Source organism: Melanostigma gelatinosum (assembly GCF_949748355.1).
Source record: "Melanostigma gelatinosum genome assembly, chromosome: 2".
NCBI classification, from domain to species: domain Eukaryota; kingdom Metazoa; phylum Chordata; class Actinopteri; order Perciformes; family Zoarcidae; genus Melanostigma; species Melanostigma gelatinosum.
In genome coordinates this window covers 24,534,457-24,556,428 of record NC_136635.1, presented here as the reverse complement: position 1 = coordinate 24,556,428, position 21,972 = coordinate 24,534,457, and the positions used below count along the sequence as shown (strand labels likewise).

Sequence of the window (21,972 nt, the reverse complement as noted above, 5' to 3'; positions counted from 1 at the left end):
CACAACCTGTCTCTGCTTATTCTAATGTGTATGTCATAATACATACTTGAGAAAATAATTCATATTTCTCTCTTTCTGTCTTGACCACGCGCTCACGCAGTCGCGCACCGCGCGTGACTAAATGCCATGGCAACAGACGCGACCGAGGTTACTTAAGGCCTCAGAACTTTGTGATCGCTCACTCTGCACTTGGACCTGAGAGCCGTACTGTGGAGAGCCTACTCTTTGAGTTTCTAACTTCTTGAGAAAAGCTACTCGATACGAACCTTGTTGGAGAACTGAACTACTGTCGCTGAACAACAGAAGCACCTGAAAGACCTCCAGCCGTCTGACACAGCAATGGCCCCGCAGCTTCCGCTGGACTGGACGTGGGACATCGACATCGCCGACCTTCCAGGTAAGATCACTTTGAGATTTATTTTAGCATTTTTCTGTTGATACGTCCCCTTAAATCCTTAAAAGTGTTGTCAGTTTTGAAATCAGTGAAACGTTTTGAGTTTAAAGGTGAACAGTTGACACTATATTATCAGGCCTGTTGGAAACAGACACGACTTAACGACGTTAAGTCACGACGTTAGTCGATCGTCGTGTAAAATGATTATTTAAAAACACTGTTATTTTGGTTATTTTAACATTAAAATGTATATTTCTGAAAATAGAACGTTTTCATACAATGCTAAATACATGCTTAAATTGGGCACCATGGTAACGTACGTTAAGACGTAACTACGTATCGTAATCGGACGTCATGACGTAATACGTAATCAAACCGGGACACACTGCGACGCTGAGTGGGTTTATTTTCACTGTTGAAACATGAGTTATTGTAGAAAAAACATCTGCTCCTTTTCCTTCATCGTATTGCATCAAATATTTCTTTGACATTGAACATTGAGATGCGCTTTGCTCGTTGTTGTGGTGTTTTATTTTGGAGGGACAAGAGAGCGATCTGTTAAGTAACTGTACGGGACTGCATCTGCGCGTGCTGCGTCCTGCACTATGTTTGATATTATTGTTAAAATATTAAAAGGCACAGCCTCTTGTGTGTTGGTGACACTTGTAGTGCAGTCACAGTTGGTTTATAGATGCCGTTTTTTCTAATTTAATCTTTGATTATTGCTCAATGTAATCTAGAAATATTTCATGTGTTGAGAAATCCTTACAGTTTAAATGTTTCCCTCTCAGACCTGAACGGCGTCCTACCAGAACTTCCTCCACCAGACCCTCCTGCACCAGAGCCGATCTTCGGGATCTTCATGCTCTTCCCCTTCGACGAGGGAGTGGAAGGTGAGTTCCAGGATGGTGATGATCAGCTCTTCCCTGCAGGTCAGTGGCCTTGGCACATTGCTGACGAGGAGGAGGGAGGCGTCAGGTATGTAGAAGAGGAAGAAGAGGAATCAGAAGATGACGACAGACAGTCCCCCTCATTCAGAAGATACTGGCAGCCGGCTGAAGAGGAAGAAGAGGAAGAAGAAGAGGAAGAGGATCGCACGGAGCAGGTAAGTCTGAAGAGGCAGAGGGACGGTGAAGACGACCAAGACGACGCAGCAGCCTCCACTTCAGGCATCGGCCCCTCCCCAAAGAAGAGCCGGATAGATGACGACACACAGTCCCCCTCACACAGAAGATACTGGCAGCCGGCTGAAGACAGTGACTCGGATTGAGACCGGCAGCCTGTTTCCTGCAGGATTGTAAAACCTTTGTGTCTGGCAGCACTGATAAAGCACCAGACAGCCTTCCCTTGCGTCTGGCGGGGTTGGCGATAGGTAGCATCCTGCAGCAGGGCTTTTAAATATCTCTTTCATGGATTTTCCTTTTAACTAATTGTTGATGCTTGGAGAAGATGCGACGGCTGCTTCGTGGTCCCTTTCCCGCTGGCCATCGTCTCTCCCTCCCTTTTGGTGTGGAGCATCCTGAAGAGGCTCCGCCCCCGGTCTTCCAGGGGTCAGAAGAGTCCACCAAGAGGACCAGGGAAGAGGATCGCACGGAGCAGGTAAGTGTGAAGAGGCAGAGGAACGGTGAGGACGACCAAGAGGACGCAGCACCCTCCACTCCAGGCATCGGCTCCCCCTCACACAGAAGATACTGGCAGTCGGCTGAAGACAGCGACTCAGATTGAGACCGACAGCCTGTTTGCTGCAGGATTGTGAAACCTTTGTGTCTGGTAGGACTGATAAAGCACCAGACAGCCTTCCCTTGCGTCTGGCGGGGTTGGCGATAGGTAGCATCCTGCAGCACGGCTTTTAAATATCTCTTCCATGGATTTTCCTTTTGAGTAATCGTTGATGCTCGATGCAGAAACTAGAGGTAAGTTATTCTGTTGTGTATTTTTATTCATAAAGTCTAGATGTCTTTACCAGACAAAGGTAAGTCAACACTTCATAACAACATTAACACAGTTAATTCACAGTTATTCAAAGATTGTTCATTTTACTCACTCTCTCTATTTATAGTTGGGTGAAGGTGGCTGAACCAGACAGCGCGATGGTAAAAATTACTAATGTTGAGAAAAAGTTTTTTACTCAGGTATCGATGGCTGTAACACAGGACGCAACATCCAGGATCTCCTACAACAGAGAGGATGTGGTCACTCTGGACCACAGGACCAGATGAGAAGGATGGATGACCACAGGACCACCACAGGACCAGATGAGAAGGATGTCCCACTCCTGAAGCAGCTGAGAGTGGACGTCTTCCAAACCATCATCCCAGGAAGACCCAGACCCACCACAGACCACTGAACCACTCTCAGCATGATATTTCTAATGTAATTCAAAATGTATAACAAATGTATAACAATTAACATACAATAAATATCGTTCAACTAATAATTGAATGTCTTTTTGATTTTCATTTGACTCAAAGGCATTACTGTTGGTACTGTTAAGTATTGATGATCATAACATTACATGTTGATATCAATAAAATGGTGAAAGCTTTAGATTACGGCCAGCAACGTGCAGCATTATTCTTCCCAATTTAATTCAAACCTAACCAGAAATAATTGAAATCTTAATAACGTATAACGTAATGATACATACTTGCAGCTGCAAGGGAACAAGATGTGACGTTAATGAATAAGGGGGAAACAATGTGGGAACTTAATGAATTATTATCACTTTTTATAACACTGCTGTAGTTTATTTAAAAATGATCAAATAGAATTGACCAACACTGGAGAGCCACAGATGATAACAAAATAAGGAACTACAAATAACTTCAGTGGTGTATAGTAACGAAGTAGAAATACTTCGTTACTGTACTTAAGTAGTTTTTTTGGGTATCTGTACTTTACTTTACTACTTATATTTCTGTTTACTTTTTACTTTTACTTCACTACATTTTGCAAAGAAAACTGATACTTTTACTCCGATACATTTCCCCTGAAACCTTCGTTACTCGCTACAAAATCAAATCTATCTTCAGAAACAAAATGAATCACGAGAGCAGCGTCGGGGACTGTGGTGGAACACAGACTGCAAGCCAGCAGGTTTGGTGAATCAGTGGTCCTAGCAGCAAGTTAAATCATTGGTTAATCACGTTAATGCGCAATTGCAAACAAGTGCTCTCAAAGCCGCGGTGTGTTGATTCCCAGTGATGCCCAGGATGCTACATGCTATAAGCTAGCGAGCGACTACATGAGTATAATTCCACTCTACGATGACTGATTTCATGATGGAAGCAGAAATGGAAGCACCTGCTACTCCCGCAACAAACGACGGTGGTGACGAAGACCAACACCCGTGGATCGCTAGCGAGTTAGTGAGCTGAGGAAGTGTTGACAGTTGTGCAGCACTAGTTGGCTAACGTTAGCTATAGCTGTATACACGGATTGACAGGAGCCGCGAGAGCGCAGCATTCGGGGAATTCTTCGCAGCTGTGTGCAAGCTGTCTGTGACGCTGAACACACCTCTACCTGCCTCAGCGGCCTGTGAAAGGCTAGTTAGCATCGCAGGACGAGTCTTCAGCCCAAGAAGAGAGAGACTGAATTCTCGCAATTTTGAAAACCAACCTCTTTTGAAGATGAACAGGACATGTTTCAGTTTCAAGTAATGACTGTGTTGCTGCTTTAGTATTGATCATGTTTTGATATTTGAGTCATGTTGTGGATGATCAGATGGAGTTATGATGGTAGCAGTCGCCCAATTGCAGATTCAGCTTGAGCAAAACCTTTGTCTATTGTGTTTAAATCAGGCCCATAGGAGTTTACAAGGCAGGCGTCCTTTCTCTAAACACTGACCTGATGCATCAAGTGGATATGTTTTGCTGAACATAATATTATGCATTGGTCCTCTACATCCTCTAGTCTAATGAGCAGACTTATAAACGCACTGTTACAACTCCTTCATAGTGTCATATTGCTTTACGGAGAATTATGATGATAAGTTCATCATAGATGCAAAAGTATACTTATGTACAATATATTATGTTGAACATTGTTGCTCCTGGATGGATCACAGCCAACCCAATTATGTTCAACACAGCTCCATGTCCTTGGTCATGGTGCCACAGAACTTAAAAGAATAAACTTCATCATTCTCACAATTCTGACCCTTTGCTTTTTTATTAACAGCATTTACTTGTACTTTTACTTTCAATGAACAGGTTATGATGTTCATTTAATGTTCAGGTTATGAGGTACATTTAATGTCAGAAAATTACTTTTGATACTTAAGTACTTTTGTACTTAAGTACAATAAATATCAGATACTTTAAGACTTTTACTCAAGTAGTATTCTAAGAGGTGACTTTTTACTTTTACTTGAGTAGTTTTCCAGTAAGGTATCTTTACTTTTACTCAAGTATGGCTTTTGAGTACTTTATACACCACTGCTTTTTCCCCATCATAGAAGTGCTCCTGTTAAGTTATTTAAAAAATATGAAATTACAAAGGTCACTCATTGATCTGATATAAAAAGGCAATTATGGGATTGTGAATGAATGACTTCATAACAATGCCAATCAAATCAATATATAGAATATATTGTGTGTTTGTATATCCAGTCTTTTGATGTTTTGAAGAAAAAATAGTTTTTGTGCAAAACTCTAGTCTGTAAAACCGGTGTGTATTGTGGAAGTAATCCTTTAACACCAATTAACACTCACACCAATTTTGCTGTGTAGTAGGAAAGGGAAGCAGTACATGCAAAGAAAATGGTCCACCAGCTGCCACTGTTCTCTTATATACAATATGTGTTTTATTTGGTTTATACTCTAGTTATTTTTATTATCTTTCAGTGCTCTATTATTCTGTACAGATATGAGTTGTAAACATTCCACAACCTGTCTCTGCTTATTCTAATGTGTATGTCATAATACATACTTGAGAAAATAATTCATATTTCTCTCTTTCTGTCTTGACCACGCGCTCACGCAGTCGCGCACCGCGCGTGACTAAATGCCATGGCAACAGACGCGACCGAGGTTACTTAAGGCCTCAGAACTTTGTGATCGCTCACTCTGCACTTGGACCTGAGAGCCGTACTGTGGAGAGCCTACTCTTTGAGTTTCTAACTTCTTGAGAAAAGCTACTCGATACGAACCTTGTTGGAGAACTGAACTACTGTCGCTGAACAACAGAAGCACCTGAAAGACCTCCAGCCGTCTGACACAGCAATGGCCCCGCAGCTTCCGCTGGACTGGACGTGGGACATCGACATCGCCGACCTTCCAGGTAAGATCACTTTGAGATTTATTTTAGCATTTTTCTGTTGATACGTCCCCTTAAATCCTTAAAAGTGTTGTCAGTTTTGAAATCAGTGAAACGTTTTGAGTTTAAAGGTGAACAGTTGACACTATATTATCAGGCCTGTTGGAAACAGACACGACTTAACGACGTTAAGTCACGACGTTAGTCGATCGTCGTGTAAAATGATTATTTAAAAACACTGTTATTTTGGTTATTTTAACATTAAAATGTATATTTCTGAAAATAGAACGTTTTCATACAATGCTAAATACATGCTTAAATTGGGCACCATGGTAACGTACGTTAAGACGTAACTACGTATCGTAATCGGACGTCATGACGTAATACGTAATCAAACCGGGACACACTGCGACGCTGAGTGGGTTTATTTTCACTGTTGAAACATGAGTTATTGTAGAAAAAACATCTGCTCCTTTTCCTTCATCGTATTGCATCAAATATTTCTTTGACATTGAACATTGAGATGCGCTTTGCTCGTTGTTGTGGTGTTTTATTTTGGAGGGACAAGAGAGCGATCTGTTAAGTAACTGTACGGGACTGCATCTGCGCGTGCTGCGTCCTGCACTATGTTTGATATTATTGTTAAAATATTAAAAGGCACAGCCTCTTGTGTGTTGGTGACACTTGTAGTGCAGTCACAGTTGGTTTATAGATGCCGTTTTTTCTAATTTAATCTTTGATTATTGCTCAATGTAATCTAGAAATATTTCATGTGTTGAGAAATCCTTACAGTTTAAATGTTTCCCTCTCAGACCTGAACGGCGTCCTACCAGAACTTCCTCCACCAGACCCTCCTGCACCAGAGCCGATCTTCGGGATCTTCATGCTCTTCCCCTTCGACGAGGGAGTGGAAGGTGAGTTCCAGGATGGTGATGATCAGCTCTTCCCTGCAGGTCAGTGGCCTTGGCACATTGCTGACGAGGAGGAGGGAGGCGTCAGGTATGTAGAAGAGGAAGAAGAGGAATCAGAAGATGACGACAGACAGTCCCCCTCATTCAGAAGATACTGGCAGCCGGCTGAAGAGGAAGAAGAGGAAGAAGAAGAGGAAGAGGATCGCACGGAGCAGGTAAGTCTGAAGAGGCAGAGGGACGGTGAAGACGACCAAGACGACGCAGCAGCCTCCACTTCAGGCATCGGCCCCTCCCCAAAGAAGAGCCGGATAGATGACGACACACAGTCCCCCTCACACAGAAGATACTGGCAGCCGGCTGAAGACAGTGACTCGGATTGAGACCGGCAGCCTGTTTCCTGCAGGATTGTAAAACCTTTGTGTCTGGCAGCACTGATAAAGCACCAGACAGCCTTCCCTTGCGTCTGGCGGGGTTGGCGATAGGTAGCATCCTGCAGCAGGGCTTTTAAATATCTCTTTCATGGATTTTCCTTTTAACTAATTGTTGATGCTTGGAGAAGATGCGACGGCTGCTTCGTGGTCCCTTTCCCGCTGGCCATCGTCTCTCCCTCCCTTTTGGTGTGGAGCATCCTGAAGAGGCTCCGCCCCCGGTCTTCCAGGGGTCAGAAGAGTCCACCAAGAGGACCAGGGAAGAGGATCGCACGGAGCAGGTAAGTGTGAAGAGGCAGAGGAACGGTGAGGACGACCAAGAGGACGCAGCACCCTCCACTCCAGGCATCGGCTCCCCCTCACACAGAAGATACTGGCAGTCGGCTGAAGACAGCGACTCAGATTGAGACCGACAGCCTGTTTGCTGCAGGATTGTGAAACCTTTGTGTCTGGTAGGACTGATAAAGCACCAGACAGCCTTCCCTTGCGTCTGGCGGGGTTGGCGATAGGTAGCATCCTGCAGCACGGCTTTTAAATATCTCTTCCATGGATTTTCCTTTTGAGTAATCGTTGATGCTCGATGCAGAAACTAGAGGTAAGTTATTCTGTTGTGTATTTTTATTCATAAAGTCTAGATGTCTTTACCAGACAAAGGTAAGTCAACACTTCATAACAACATTAACACAGTTAATTCACAGTTATTCAAAGATTGTTCATTTTACTCACTCTCTCTATTTATAGTTGGGTGAAGGTGGCTGAACCAGACAGCGCGATGGTAAAAATTACTAATGTTGAGAAAAAGTTTTTTACTCAGGTATCGATGGCTGTAACACAGGACGCAACATCCAGGATCTCCTACAACAGAGAGGATGTGGTCACTCTGGACCACAGGACCAGATGAGAAGGATGGATGACCACAGGACCACCACAGGACCAGATGAGAAGGATGTCCCACTCCTGAAGCAGCTGAGAGTGGACGTCTTCCAAACCATCATCCCAGGAAGACCCAGACCCACCACAGACCACTGAACCACTCTCAGCATGATATTTCTAATGTAATTCAAAATGTATAACAAATGTATAACAATTAACATACAATAAATATCGTTCAACTAATAATTGAATGTCTTTTTGATTTTCATTTGACTCAAAGGCATTACTGTTGGTACTGTTAAGTATTGATGATCATAACATTACATGTTGATATCAATAAAATGGTGAAAGCTTTAGATTACGGCCAGCAACGTGCAGCATTATTCTTCCCAATTTAATTCAAACCTAACCAGAAATAATTGAAATCTTAATAACGTATAACGTAATGATACATACTTGCAGCTGCAAGGGAACAAGATGTGACGTTAATGAATAAGGGGGAAACAATGTGGGAACTTAATGAATTATTATCACTTTTTATAACACTGCTGTAGTTTATTTAAAAATGATCAAATAGAATTGACCAACACTGGAGAGCCACAGATGATAACAAAATAAGGAACTACAAATAACTTCAGTGGTGTATAGTAACGAAGTAGAAATACTTCGTTACTGTACTTAAGTAGTTTTTTTGGGTATCTGTACTTTACTTTACTACTTATATTTCTGTTTACTTTTTACTTTTACTTCACTACATTTTGCAAAGAAAACTGATACTTTTACTCCGATACATTTCCCCTGAAACCTTCGTTACTCGCTACAAAATCAAATCTATCTTCAGAAACAAAATGAATCACGAGAGCAGCGTCGGGGACTGTGGTGGAACACAGACTGCAAGCCAGCAGGTTTGGTGAATCAGTGGTCCTAGCAGCAAGTTAAATCATTGGTTAATCACGTTAATGCGCAATTGCAAACAAGTGCTCTCAAAGCCGCGGTGTGTTGATTCCCAGTGATGCCCAGGATGCTACATGCTATAAGCTAGCGAGCGACTACATGAGTATAATTCCACTCTACGATGACTGATTTCATGATGGAAGCAGAAATGGAAGCACCTGCTACTCCCGCAACAAACGACGGTGGTGACGAAGACCAACACCCGTGGATCGCTAGCGAGTTAGTGAGCTGAGGAAGTGTTGACAGTTGTGCAGCACTAGTTGGCTAACGTTAGCTATAGCTGTATACACGGATTGACAGGAGCCGCGAGAGCGCAGCATTCGGGGAATTCTTCGCAGCTGTGTGCAAGCTGTCTGTGACGCTGAACACACCTCTACCTGCCTCAGCGGCCTGTGAAAGGCTAGTTAGCATCGCAGGACGAGTCTTCAGCCCAAGAAGAGAGAGACTGAATTCTCGCAATTTTGAAAACCAACCTCTTTTGAAGATGAACAGGACATGTTTCAGTTTCAAGTAATGACTGTGTTGCTGCTTTAGTATTGATCATGTTTTGATATTTGAGTCATGTTGTGGATGATCAGATGGAGTTATGATGGTAGCAGTCGCCCAATTGCAGATTCAGCTTGAGCAAAACCTTTGTCTATTGTGTTTAAATCAGGCCCATAGGAGTTTACAAGGCAGGCGTCCTTTCTCTAAACACTGACCTGATGCATCAAGTGGATATGTTTTGCTGAACATAATATTATGCATTGGTCCTCTACATCCTCTAGTCTAATGAGCAGACTTATAAACGCACTGTTACAACTCCTTCATAGTGTCATATTGCTTTACGGAGAATTATGATGATAAGTTCATCATAGATGCAAAAGTATACTTATGTACAATATATTATGTTGAACATTGTTGCTCCTGGATGGATCACAGCCAACCCAATTATGTTCAACACAGCTCCATGTCCTTGGTCATGGTGCCACAGAACTTAAAAGAATAAACTTCATCATTCTCACAATTCTGACCCTTTGCTTTTTTATTAACAGCATTTACTTGTACTTTTACTTTCAATGAACAGGTTATGATGTTCATTTAATGTTCAGGTTATGAGGTACATTTAATGTCAGAAAATTACTTTTGATACTTAAGTACTTTTGTACTTAAGTACAATAAATATCAGATACTTTAAGACTTTTACTCAAGTAGTATTCTAAGAGGTGACTTTTTACTTTTACTTGAGTAGTTTTCCAGTAAGGTATCTTTACTTTTACTCAAGTATGGCTTTTGAGTACTTTATACACCACTGCTTTTTCCCCATCATAGAAGTGCTCCTGTTAAGTTATTTAAAAAATATGAAATTACAAAGGTCACTCATTGATCTGATATAAAAAGGCAATTATGGGATTGTGAATGAATGACTTCATAACAATGCCAATCAAATCAATATATAGAATATATTGTGTGTTTGTATATCCAGTCTTTTGATGTTTTGAAGAAAAAATAGTTTTTGTGCAAAACTCTAGTCTGTAAAACCGGTGTGTATTGTGGAAGTAATCCTTTAACACCAATTAACACTCACACCAATTTTGCTGTGTAGTAGGAAAGGGAAGCAGTACATGCAAAGAAAATGGTCCACCAGCTGCCACTGTTCTCTTATATACAATATGTGTTTTATTTGGTTTATACTCTAGTTATTTTTATTATCTTTCAGTGCTCTATTATTCTGTACAGATATGAGTTGTAAACATTCCACAACCTGTCTCTGCTTATTCTAATGTGTATGTCATAATACATACTTGAGAAAATAATTCATATTTCTCTCTTTCTGTCTTGACCACGCGCTCACGCAGTCGCGCACCGCGCGTGACTAAATGCCATGGCAACAGACGCGACCGAGGTTACTTAAGGCCTCAGAACTTTGTGATCGCTCACTCTGCACTTGGACCTGAGAGCCGTACTGTGGAGAGCCTACTCTTTGAGTTTCTAACTTCTTGAGAAAAGCTACTCGATACGAACCTTGTTGGAGAACTGAACTACTGTCGCTGAACAACAGAAGCACCTGAAAGACCTCCAGCCGTCTGACAGCAATGGCCCCGCAGCTTCCGCTGGACTGGACGTGGGACATCGACATCGCCGACCTTCCAGGTAAGATCACTTTGAGATTTATTTTAGCATTTTTCTGTTGATACGTCCCCTTAAATCCTTAAAAGTGTTGTCAGTTTTGAAATCAGTGAAACGTTTTGAGTTTAAAGGTGAACAGTTGACACTATATTATCAGGCCTGTTGGAAACAGACACGACTTAACGACGTTAAGTCACGACGTTAGTCGATCGTCGTGTAAAATGATTATTTAAAAACACTGTTATTTTGGTTATTTTAACATTAAAATGTATATTTCTGAAAATAGAACGTTTTCATACAATGCTAAATACATGCTTAAATTGGGCACCATGGTAACGTACGTTAAGACGTAACTACGTATCGTAATCGGACGTCATGACGTAATACGTAATCAAACCGGGACACACTGCGACGCTGAGTGGGTTTATTTTCACTGTTGAAACATGAGTTATTGTAGAAAAAACATCTGCTCCTTTTCCTTCATCGTATTGCATCAAATATTTCTTTGACATTGAACATTGAGATGCGCTTTGCTCGTTGTTGTGGTGTTTTATTTTGGAGGGACAAGAGAGCGATCTGTTAAGTAACTGTACGGGACTGCATCTGCGCGTGCTGCGTCCTGCACTATGTTTGATATTATTGTTAAAATATTAAAAGGCACAGCCTCTTGTGTGTTGGTGACACTTGTAGTGCAGTCACAGTTGGTTTATAGATTCCGTTTTTTCTAATTTAATCTTTGATTATTGCTCAATGTAATCCAGAAATATTTCATGTGTTGAGAAATCCTTACAGTTTAAATGTTTCCCTCTCAGACCTGAACGGCGTCCTACCAGAACTTCCTCCACCAGACCCTCCTGCACCAGAGCCGATCTTCGGGATCTTCATGCTCTTCCCCTTCGACGAGGGAGTGGAAGGTGAGTTCCAGGATGGTGATGATCAGCTCTTCCCTGCAGGTCAGTGGCCTTGGCACATTGCTGACGAGGAGGAGGGAGGCGTCAGGTATGTAGAAGAGGAAGAAGAGGAATCAGAAGATGACGACAGACAGTCCCCCTCATTCAGAAGATACTGGCAGCCGGCTGAAGAGGAAGAAGAGGAAGAAGAAGAGGAAGAGGATCGCACGGAGCAGGTAAGTCTGAAGAGGCAGAGGGACGGTGAAGACGACCAAGACGACGCAGCAGCCTCCACTTCAGGCATCGGCCCCTCCCCAAAGAAGAGCCGGATAGATGACGACACACAGTCCCCCTCACACAGAAGATACTGGCAGCCGGCTGAAGACAGTGACTCGGATTGAGACCGGCAGCCTGTTTCCTGCAGGATTGTAAAACCTTTGTGTCTGGCAGCACTGATAAAGCACCAGACAGCCTTCCCTTGCGTCTGGCGGGGTTGGCGATAGGTAGCATCCTGCAGCAGGGCTTTTAAATATCTCTTTCATGGATTTTCCTTTTAACTAATTGTTGATGCTTGGAGAAGATGCGACGGCTGCTTCGTGGTCCCTTTCCCGCTGGCCATCGTCTCTCCCTCCCTTTTGGTGTGGAGCATCCTGAAGAGGCTCCGCCCCCGGTCTTCCAGGGGTCAGAAGAGTCCACCAAGAGGACCAGGGAAGAGGATCGCACGGAGCAGGTAAGTGTGAAGAGGCAGAGGAACGGTGAGGACGACCAAGAGGACGCAGCACCCTCCACTCCAGGCATCGGCTCCCCCTCACACAGAAGATACTGGCAGTCGGCTGAAGACAGCGACTCAGATTGAGACCGACAGCCTGTTTGCTGCAGGATTGTGAAACCTTTGTGTCTGGTAGGACTGATAAAGCACCAGACAGCCTTCCCTTGCGTCTGGCGGGGTTGGCGATAGGTAGCATCCTGCAGCACGGCTTTTAAATATCTCTTCCATGGATTTTCCTTTTGAGTAATCGTTGATGCTCGATGCAGAAACTAGAGGTAAGTTATTCTGTTGTGTATTTTTATTCATAAAGTCTAGATGTCTTTACCAGACAAAGGTAAGTCAACACTTCATAACAACATTAACACAGTTAATTCACAGTTATTCAAAGATTGTTCATTTTACTCACTCTCTCTATTTATAGTTGGGTGAAGGTGGCTGAACCAGACAGCGCGATGGTAAAAATTACTAATGTTGAGAAAAAGTTTTTTACTCAGGTATCGATGGCTGTAACACAGGACGCAACATCTAGGATCTCCTACAACAGAGAGGATGTGGTCACTCTGGACCACAGGACCAGATGAGAAGGATGGATGACCACAGGACCACCACAGGACCAGATGAGAAGGATGTCCCACTCCTGAAGCAGCTGAGAGTGGACGTCTTCCAAACCATCATCCCAGGAAGACCCAGACCCACCACAGACCACTGAACCACTCTCAGCATGATATTTCTAATGTAATTCAAAATGTATAACAAATGTATAACAATTAACATACAATAAATATCGTTCAACTAATAATTGAATGTCTTTTTGATTTTCATTTGACTCAAAGGCATTACTGTTGGTACTGTTAAGTATTGATGATCATAACATTACATGTTGATATCAATAAAATGGTGAAAGCTTTAGATTACGGCCAGCAACGTGCAGCATTATTCTTCCCAATTTAATTCAAACCTAACCAGAAATAATTGAAATCTTAATAACGTATAACGTAATGATACATACTTGCAGCTGCAAGGGAACAAGATGTGACGTTAATGAATAAGGGGGAAACAATGTGGGAACTTAATGAATTATTATCACTTTTTATAACACTGCTGTAGTTTATTTAAAAATGATCAAATAGAATTGACCAACACTGGAGAGCCACAGATGATAACAAAATAAGGAACTACAAATAACTTCAGTGGTGTATAGTAACGAAGTAGAAATACTTCGTTACTGTACTTAAGTAGTTTTTTTGGGTATCTGTACTTTACTTTACTACTTATATTTCTGTTTACTTTTTACTTTTACTTCACTACATTTTGCAAAGAAAACTGATACTTTTACTCCGATACATTTCCCCTGAAACCTTCGTTACTCGCTACAAAATCAAATCTATCTTCAGAAACAAAATGAATCACGAGAGCAGCGTCGGGGACTGTGGTGGAACACAGACTGCAAGCCAGCAGGTTTGGTGAATCAGTGGTCCTAGCAGCAAGTTAAATCATTGGTTAATCACGTTAATGCGCAATTGCAAACAAGTGCTCTCAAAGCCGCGGTGTGTTGATTCCCAGTGATGCCCAGGATGCTACATGCTATAAGCTAGCGAGCGACTACATGAGTATAATTCCACTCTACGATGACTGATTTCATGATGGAAGCAGAAATGGAAGCACCTGCTACTCCCGCAACAAACGACGGTGGTGACGAAGACCAACACCCGTGGATCGCTAGCGAGTTAGTGAGCTGAGGAAGTGTTGACAGTTGTGCAGCACTAGTTGGCTAACGTTAGCTATAGCTGTATACACGGATTGACAGGAGCCGCGAGAGCGCAGCATTCGGGGAATTCTTCGCAGCTGTGTGCAAGCTGTCTGTGACGCTGAACACACCTCTACCTGCCTCAGCGGCCTGTGAAAGGCTAGTTAGCATCGCAGGACGAGTCTTCAGCCCAAGAAGAGAGAGACTGAATTCTCGCAATTTTGAAAACCAACCTCTTTTGAAGATGAACAGGACATGTTTCAGTTTCAAGTAATGACTGTGTTGCTGCTTTAGTATTGATCATGTTTTGATATTTGAGTCATGTTGTGGATGATCAGATGGAGTTATGATGGTAGCAGTCGCCCAATTGCAGATTCAGCTTGAGCAAAACCTTTGTCTATTGTGTTTAAATCAGGCCCATAGGAGTTTACAAGGCAGGCGTCCTTTCTCTAAACACTGACCTGATGCATCAAGTGGATATGTTTTGCTGAACATAATATTATGCATTGGTCCTCTACATCCTCTAGTCTAATGAGCAGACTTATAAACGCACTGTTACAACTCCTTCATAGTGTCATATTGCTTTACGGAGAATTATGATGATAAGTTCATCATAGATGCAAAAGTATACTTATGTACAATATATTATGTTGAACATTGTTGCTCCTGGATGGATCACAGCCAACCCAATTATGTTCAACACAGCTCCATGTCCTTGGTCATGGTGCCACAGAACTTAAAAGAATAAACTTCATCATTCTCACAATTCTGACCCTTTGCTTTTTTATTAACAGCATTTACTTGTACTTTTACTTTCAATGAACAGGTTATGATGTTCATTTAATGTTCAGGTTATGAGGTACATTTAATGTCAGAAAATTACTTTTGATACTTAAGTACTTTTGTACTTAAGTACAATAAATATCAGATACTTTAAGACTTTTACTCAAGTAGTATTCTAAGAGGTGACTTTTTACTTTTACTTGAGTAGTTTTCCAGTAAGGTATCTTTACTTTTACTCAAGTATGGCTTTTGAGTACTTTATACACCACTGCTTTTTCCCCATCATAGAAGTGCTCCTGTTAAGTTATTTAAAAAATATGAAATTACAAAGGTCACTCATTGATCTGATATAAAAAGGCAATTATGGGATTGTGAATGAATGACTTCATAACAATGCCAATCAAATCAATATATAGAATATATTGTGTGTTTGTATATCCAGTCTTTTGATGTTTTGAAGAAAAAATAGTTTTTGTGCAAAACTCTAGTCTGTAAAACCGGTGTGTATTGTGGAAGTAATCCTTTAACACCAATTAACACTCACACCAATTTTGCTGTGTAGTAGGAAAGGGAAGCAGTACATGCAAAGAAAATGGTCCACCAGCTGCCACTGTTCTCTTATATACAATATGTGTTTTATTTGGTTTATACTCTAGTTATTTTTATTATCTTTCAGTGCTCTATTATTCTGTACAGATATGAGTTGTAAACATTCCACAACCTGTCTCTGCTTATTCTAATGTGTATGTCATAATACATACTTGAGAAAATAATTCATATTTCTCTCTTTCTGTCTTGACCACGCGCTCACGCAGTCGCGCACCGCGCGTGACTAAATGCCATGGCAACAGACGCGACCGAGGTTACTTAAGGCCTCAGAACTTTGTGATCGCTCACTCTGCACTTGGACCTGAGAGCCGTACTGTGGAGAGCCTACTCTTTGAGTTTCTAACTTCTTGAGAAAAGCTACTCGATACGAACCTTGTTGGAGAACTGAACTACTGTCGCTGAACAACAGAAGCACCTGAAAGACCTCCAGCCGTCTGACAGCAATGGCCCCGCAGCTTCCGCTGGACTGGACGTGGGACATCGACATCGCCGACCTTCCAGGTAAGATCACTTTGAGATTTATTTTAGCATTTTTCTGTTGATACGTCCCCTTAAATCCTTAAAAGTGTTGTCAGTTTTGAAATCAGTGAAACGTTTTGAGTTTAAAGGTGAACAGTTGACACTATATTATCAGGCCTGTTGGAAACAGACACGACTTAACGACGTTAAGTCACGACGTTAGTCGATCGTCGTGTAAAATGATTATTTAAAAACACTGTTATTTTGGTTATTTTAACATTAAAATGTATATTTCTGAAAATAGAACGTTTTCATACAATGCTAAATACATGCTTAAATTGGGCACCATGGTAACGTACGTTAAGACGTAACTACGTATCGTAATCGGACGTCATGACGTAATACGTAATCAAACCGGGACACACTGCGACGCTGAGTGGGTTTATTTTCACTGTTGAAACATGAGTTATTGTAGAAAAAACATCTGCTCCTTTTCCTTCATCGTATTGCATCAAATATTTCTTTGACATTGAACATTGAGATGCGCTTTGCTCGTTGTTGTGGTGTTTTATTTTGGAGGGACAAGAGAGCGATCTGTTAAGTAACTGTACGGGACTGCATCTGCGCGTGCTGCGTCCTGCACTATGTTTGATATTATTGTTAAAATATTAAAAGGCACAGCCTCTTGTGTGTTGGTGACACTTGTAGTGCAGTCACAGTTGGTTTATAGATGCCGTTTTTTCTAATTTAATCTTTGATTATTGCTCAATGTAATCCAGAAATATTTCATGTGTTGAGAAATCCTTACAGTTTAAATGTTTCCCTCTCAGACCTGAACGGCGTCCTACCAGAACTTCCTCCACCAGACCCTCCTGCACCAGAGCCGATCTTCGGGATCTTCATGCTCTTCCCCTTCGACGAGGGAGTGGAAGGTGAGTTCCAGGATGGTGATGATCAGCTCTTCCCTGCAGGTCAGTGGCCTTGGCACATTGCTGACGAGGAGGAGGGAGGCGTCAGGTATGTAGAAGAGGAAGAAGAGGAATCAGAAGATGACGACAGACAGTCCCCCTCATTCAGAAGATACTGGCAGCCGGCTGAAGAGGAAGAAGAGGAAGAAGAAGAGGAAGAGGATCGCACGGAGCAGGTAAGTCTGAAGAGGCAGAGGGACGGTGAAGACGACCAAGACGACGCAGCAGCCTCCACTTCAGGCATCGGCCCCTCCCCAAAGAAGAGCCGGATAGATGACGACACACAGTCCCCCTCACACAGAAGATACTGGCAGCCGGCTGAAGACAGTGACTCGGATTGAGACCGGCAGCCTGTTTCCTGCAGGATTGTAAAACCTTTGTGTCTGGCAGCACTGATAAAGCACCAGACAGCCTTCCCTTGCGTCTGGCGGGGTTGGCGATAGGTAGCATCCTGCAGCAGGGCTTTTAAATATCTCTTTCATGGATTTTCCTTTTAACTAATTGTTGATGCTTGGAGAAGATGCGACGGCTGCTTCGTGGTCCCTTTCCCGCTGGCCATCGTCTCTCCCTCCCTTTTGGTGTGGAGCATCCTGAAGAGGCTCCGCCCCCGGTCTTCCAGGGGTCAGAAGAGTCCACCAAGAGGACCAGGGAAGAGGATCGCACGGAGCAGGTAAGTGTGAAGAGGCAGAGGAACGGTGAGGACGACCAAGAGGACGCAGCACCCTCCACTCCAGGCATCGGCTCCCCCTCACACAGAAGATACTGGCAGTCGGCTGAAGACAGCGACTCAGATTGAGACCGACAGCCTGTTTGCTGCAGGATTGTGAAACCTTTGTGTCTGGTAGGACTGATAAAGCACCAGACAGCCTTCCCTTGCGTCTGGCGGGGTTGGCGATAGGTAGCATCCTGCAGCACGGCTTTTAAATATCTCTTCCATGGATTTTCCTTTTGAGTAATCGTTGATGCTCGATGCAGAAACTAGAGGTAAGTTATTCTGTTGTGTATTTTTATTCATAAAGTCTAGATGTCTTTACCAGACAAAGGTAAGTCAACACTTCATAACAACATTAACACAGTTAATTCACAGTTATTCAAAGATTGTTCATTTTACTCACTCTCTCTATTTATAGTTGGGTGAAGGTGGCTGAACCAGACAGCGCGATGGTAAAAATTACTAATGTTGAGAAAAAGTTTTTTACTCAGGTATCGATGGCTGTAACACAGGACGCAACATCCAGGATCTCCTACAACAGAGAGGATGTGGTCACTCTGGACCACAGGACCAGATGAGAAGGATGGATGACCACAGGACCACCACAGGACCAGATGAGAAGGATGTCCCACTCCTGAAGCAGCTGAGAGTGGACGTCTTCCAAACCATCATCCCAGGAAGACCCAGACCCACCACAGACCACTGAACCACTCTCAGCATGATATTTCTAATGTAATTCAAAATGTATAACAAATGTATAACAATTAACATACAATAAATATCGTTCAACTAATAATTGAATGTCTTTTTGATTTTCATTTGACTCAAAGGCATTACTGTTGGTACTGTTAAGTATTGATGATCATAACATTACATGTTGATATCAATAAAATGGTGAAAGCTTTAGATTACGGCCGGCAACGTGCAGCATTATTCTTCCCAATTTAATTCAAACCTAACCAGAAATAATTGAAATCTTAATAACGTATAACGTAATGATACATACTTGCAGCTGCAAGGGAACAAGATGTGACGTTAATGAATAAGGGGGAAACAATGTGGGAACTTAATGAATTATTATCACTTTTTATAACACTGCTGTAGTTTATTTTAAAATGATCAAATAGAATTGACCAACACTGGAGAGCCACAGATGATAACAAAATAAGGAACTACAAATAACTTCAGTGGTGTATAGTAACGAAGTAGAAATACTTCGTTACTGTACTTAAGTAGTTTTTTTGGGTATCTGTACTTTACTTTACTACTTATATTTCTGTTTACTTTTTACTTTTACTTCACTACATTTTGCAAAGAAAACTGATACTTTTACTCCGATACATTTCCCCTGAAACCTTCGTTACTCGCTACAAAATCAAATCTATCTTCAGAAACAAAATGAATCATGAGAGCAGCGTCGGGGACTGTGGTGGAACACAGACTGCAAGCCAGCAGGTTTGGTGAATCAGTGGTCCGAGCAGCAAGTTAAATCATTGGTTCATCACGTTAATGCGCAATTGCAAACAAGTGCTCTCAAAGCCGCAGTGTTTTGATTCCCAGTGATGCCCAGGATGCTACATGCTATAAGCTAGCGAGCGACTACATGAGTAGCATTCCACTCTATGATGACTGATTTCATGACGGAAGCAGAAATGGAAGCACCTGCTACTCCCGCAACAAACGACGGTGGTGACGAAGACCAACACCCGTGGATCGCTAGCGAGTTAGTGAGCTGAGGAAGTGTTGACAGTTGTGCAGCACTAGTTGGCTAACGTTAGCTATAGCTGTATACACGGATTGACAGGAGCCGCGAGAGCGCAGCATTCGGGGAATTCTTCGCAGCTGTGTGCAAGCTGTCTGTGACGCTGAACACACCTCTACCTGCCTCAGCGGCCTGTGAAAGGATATTTAGCATCGCATGACTAGTCTTCAGCCCAAGAAGAGAGAGACTGAATTCTCGCAATTTTGAAAACCAACCTCTTTTGAAGATGAACAGGACATGTTTCAGTTTCACGTAATGACTGTGTTGCTGCTTTAGTATTGATCATGTTTTGATATTTGAGTCATGTTGTGGATGATCAGATGGAGTTATGATGGTAGCAGTCGCCCAATTGCAGATTCATCTTGAGCAAAACCTTTGTCTATTGTGTTTAAATCAGGCCCATAGGAGTTTACAAGGCAGGCGTCCTTTCTCTAAACACTGACCTGATGCATCAAGTGGATATGTTTTGCTGAACATAATATTATGCATTGGTCCTCTACATCCTCTAGTCTAATGAGCAGACTTATAAACGCACTGTTACAACTCCTTCATAGTGTCATATTGCTTTACGGAGAATTATGATGATAAGTTCATAGTAGATGCAAAAGTATACTGATGTACAATATATTATGTTGAACATTGTTGCTCCTGGATGGATCACAGCCAACCCAATTATGTTCAACACAGCTCCATGTCCTTGGTCATGGTGCCACAGAACTTAAAAGAATAAACTTCATCATTCTCACAATTCTGACCCTTTGCTTTTTTATTAACAGCATTTACTTGTACTTTTACTTTCAATGAACAGGTTATGATGTTCATTTAATGTTCAGGTTATGAGGTACATTTAATGTCAGAAAATTACTTTTGATACTTAAGTACTTTTGTACTTAAGTACAATACATATCAGATACTTTAAGACTTTTACTCAAGTAGTATTCTAAGAGGTGACTTTTTACTTTTACTTGAGTAGTTTTCCAGTAAGGTATCTTTACTTTTACTCAAGTATGGCTTTTGAGTACTTTATACACCACTGGCAATCAGCCACTACTTATTGTTGAGCCCCGGCATGCTGGCTCACTGACATGGCTTACTGAGACACCCGAATAGAACAGAGTCATCAATGTTATTAATAACACATGTGCTTTTCCTGTTAAGAAAAATGAAATGCTTGATGTGAAAGCTATTTGTGTTTGTACTGTAAATCACAACTCAAAAGGTCAATGAGGGTTAAATGTTAATTACAAACTGTACTGCCACCTCGTCCGTCTTCCAGGCCCGAGAGTTTGGAATATAAATTGCACTCTCTGCTGGCTTGGTAATTGAATCTAGATTGGCTCTTTTGTGTTGAGGGTGATATATCCTGGATATTCCATAGATCGCACCGTGGGGGGGGGGGGGGGGGGGGTCATGCATGGTCGACCAGCTCAGTGAGCTTTGATGATTTACCCACCTCATCATTAACTGGGCCACAAAGATCTGTTTCTGCGCAAAGCCAATTTCAAGAGCAGGGCCAGGAAACAAGGAAGAAAGGATACTACATACATAACCAGGGTAGGATACGCTTTTTTACAGCAAGCTAGCTCGTCCACAGCAAGTTATTACTGCTCTTTCACTCTCTTGCTGCAGCTGATGTTTATTGATTTCATGCTTGATTCACAGTGTTGCAGTAAATAACAAAGGCTTTAAAATGAACTGCTGCTTTGCAGGATGACACAGCCTGATCCAAAACGTCCTTGGGCCCCATGTCATTTCAAGTTGATTAAAATGTACCGATCAGTAGAGATACATTACGTCTGCCTCACCAGAGCAGGAGATAACCTGGCACATACCCCATTTCCTTCCTCATGAGATTACTTTTGTTTGTTTTTTCTTTTCTTTGCATGCCTGTGTTTGCTTTGTTGGAGGTTTATAGGTCATGATTTTATTCAGGATTAGTTAGATCTATAATTGCCTTTTCTCTTCAAAGTCCTTTGAGATTTGCTTGTGATAAAGCACAACAACTCCAAGTAGTTTTACCCTTATGATATACATTGAGACCATTGATGCTACTACAATCAATGTCCCTCGTTGCTGTAAAGGAAACTTGACCATTTAAATGGTGCAGACTTGGTCAGCTAATAATTTGAGATTTTGTTCTATTTTCTCTGCTGTAAGCATGACTAAACATCATTGCTGATTCATTACGTAAGTAAAACGAAAGAAATCTATGATGGCATGAGTGATGACATGGTGGCATTTGGACACAAGAGGTCTCTTCGACTCAAACACATAAATCCGTGGAAAAACGTAACATTACTTTGAAAAACTACACAGGCTGCTATGGAGCAGACGTTTAAGTTGTAACG

General features: G+C 42.0%; 5 protein-coding genes across 5 annotated transcripts in view; 4 read left to right on the top strand and 1 right to left on the bottom strand.

Annotated features, from left to right (window-relative positions):
* Positions 1 to 21,972, bottom strand: part of hcn4 (hyperpolarization activated cyclic nucleotide-gated potassium channel 4) — a gene marked incomplete at both ends in the record, with an annotated part of 75,379 nt that overhangs the window by 38,245 nt on the left and 15,162 nt on the right. The gene's annotated exons all lie outside the window — the stretch shown is intronic.
* Positions 776 to 2,747, top strand: LOC306793364 (uncharacterized protein). The gene is made up of 2 exons (XM_079290969.1): positions 776 to 791; positions 1,186 to 2,747. Exon 2 carries the CDS (start codon positions 1,257 to 1,259, stop codon positions 1,662 to 1,664), a length of 408 nt encoding a protein of 135 aa, XP_079147095.1. The 5' UTR covers positions 776 to 791; positions 1,186 to 1,256; the 3' UTR covers positions 1,665 to 2,747.
* LOC306794793 (uncharacterized protein) lies at positions 6,053 to 8,024 on the top strand. The gene is made up of 2 exons (XM_079292999.1): positions 6,053 to 6,068; positions 6,463 to 8,024. The coding sequence occupies exon 2, from the start codon at positions 6,534 to 6,536 to the stop codon at positions 6,939 to 6,941; it is 408 nt and encodes a 135-aa protein (XP_079149125.1). The 5' UTR covers positions 6,053 to 6,068; positions 6,463 to 6,533; the 3' UTR covers positions 6,942 to 8,024.
* LOC306794802 (uncharacterized protein) lies at positions 11,328 to 13,042 on the top strand. Its single transcript, XM_079293011.1, has 2 exons — positions 11,328 to 11,343; positions 11,738 to 13,042. The coding sequence occupies exon 2, from the start codon at positions 11,809 to 11,811 to the stop codon at positions 12,214 to 12,216; it is 408 nt and encodes a 135-aa protein (XP_079149137.1). The 5' UTR covers positions 11,328 to 11,343; positions 11,738 to 11,808; the 3' UTR covers positions 12,217 to 13,042.
* Positions 16,603 to 18,574, top strand: LOC306790959 (uncharacterized protein). Its single transcript, XM_079287520.1, has 2 exons — positions 16,603 to 16,618; positions 17,013 to 18,574. The coding sequence occupies exon 2, from the start codon at positions 17,084 to 17,086 to the stop codon at positions 17,489 to 17,491; it is 408 nt and encodes a 135-aa protein (XP_079143646.1). The 5' UTR covers positions 16,603 to 16,618; positions 17,013 to 17,083; the 3' UTR covers positions 17,492 to 18,574.

Coding starts and splice junctions, on each gene's coding strand:
- LOC306793364 (XM_079290969.1), top strand. CDS start 1,257: ATGCTCTTCCCCTTCGACGAGGGAGTGGAAGGTGAGTTCCAGGATGGT.
- LOC306790959 (XM_079287520.1), top strand. CDS start 17,084: ATGCTCTTCCCCTTCGACGAGGGAGTGGAAGGTGAGTTCCAGGATGGT.
- LOC306794793 (XM_079292999.1), top strand. CDS start 6,534: ATGCTCTTCCCCTTCGACGAGGGAGTGGAAGGTGAGTTCCAGGATGGT.
- LOC306794802 (XM_079293011.1), top strand. CDS start 11,809: ATGCTCTTCCCCTTCGACGAGGGAGTGGAAGGTGAGTTCCAGGATGGT.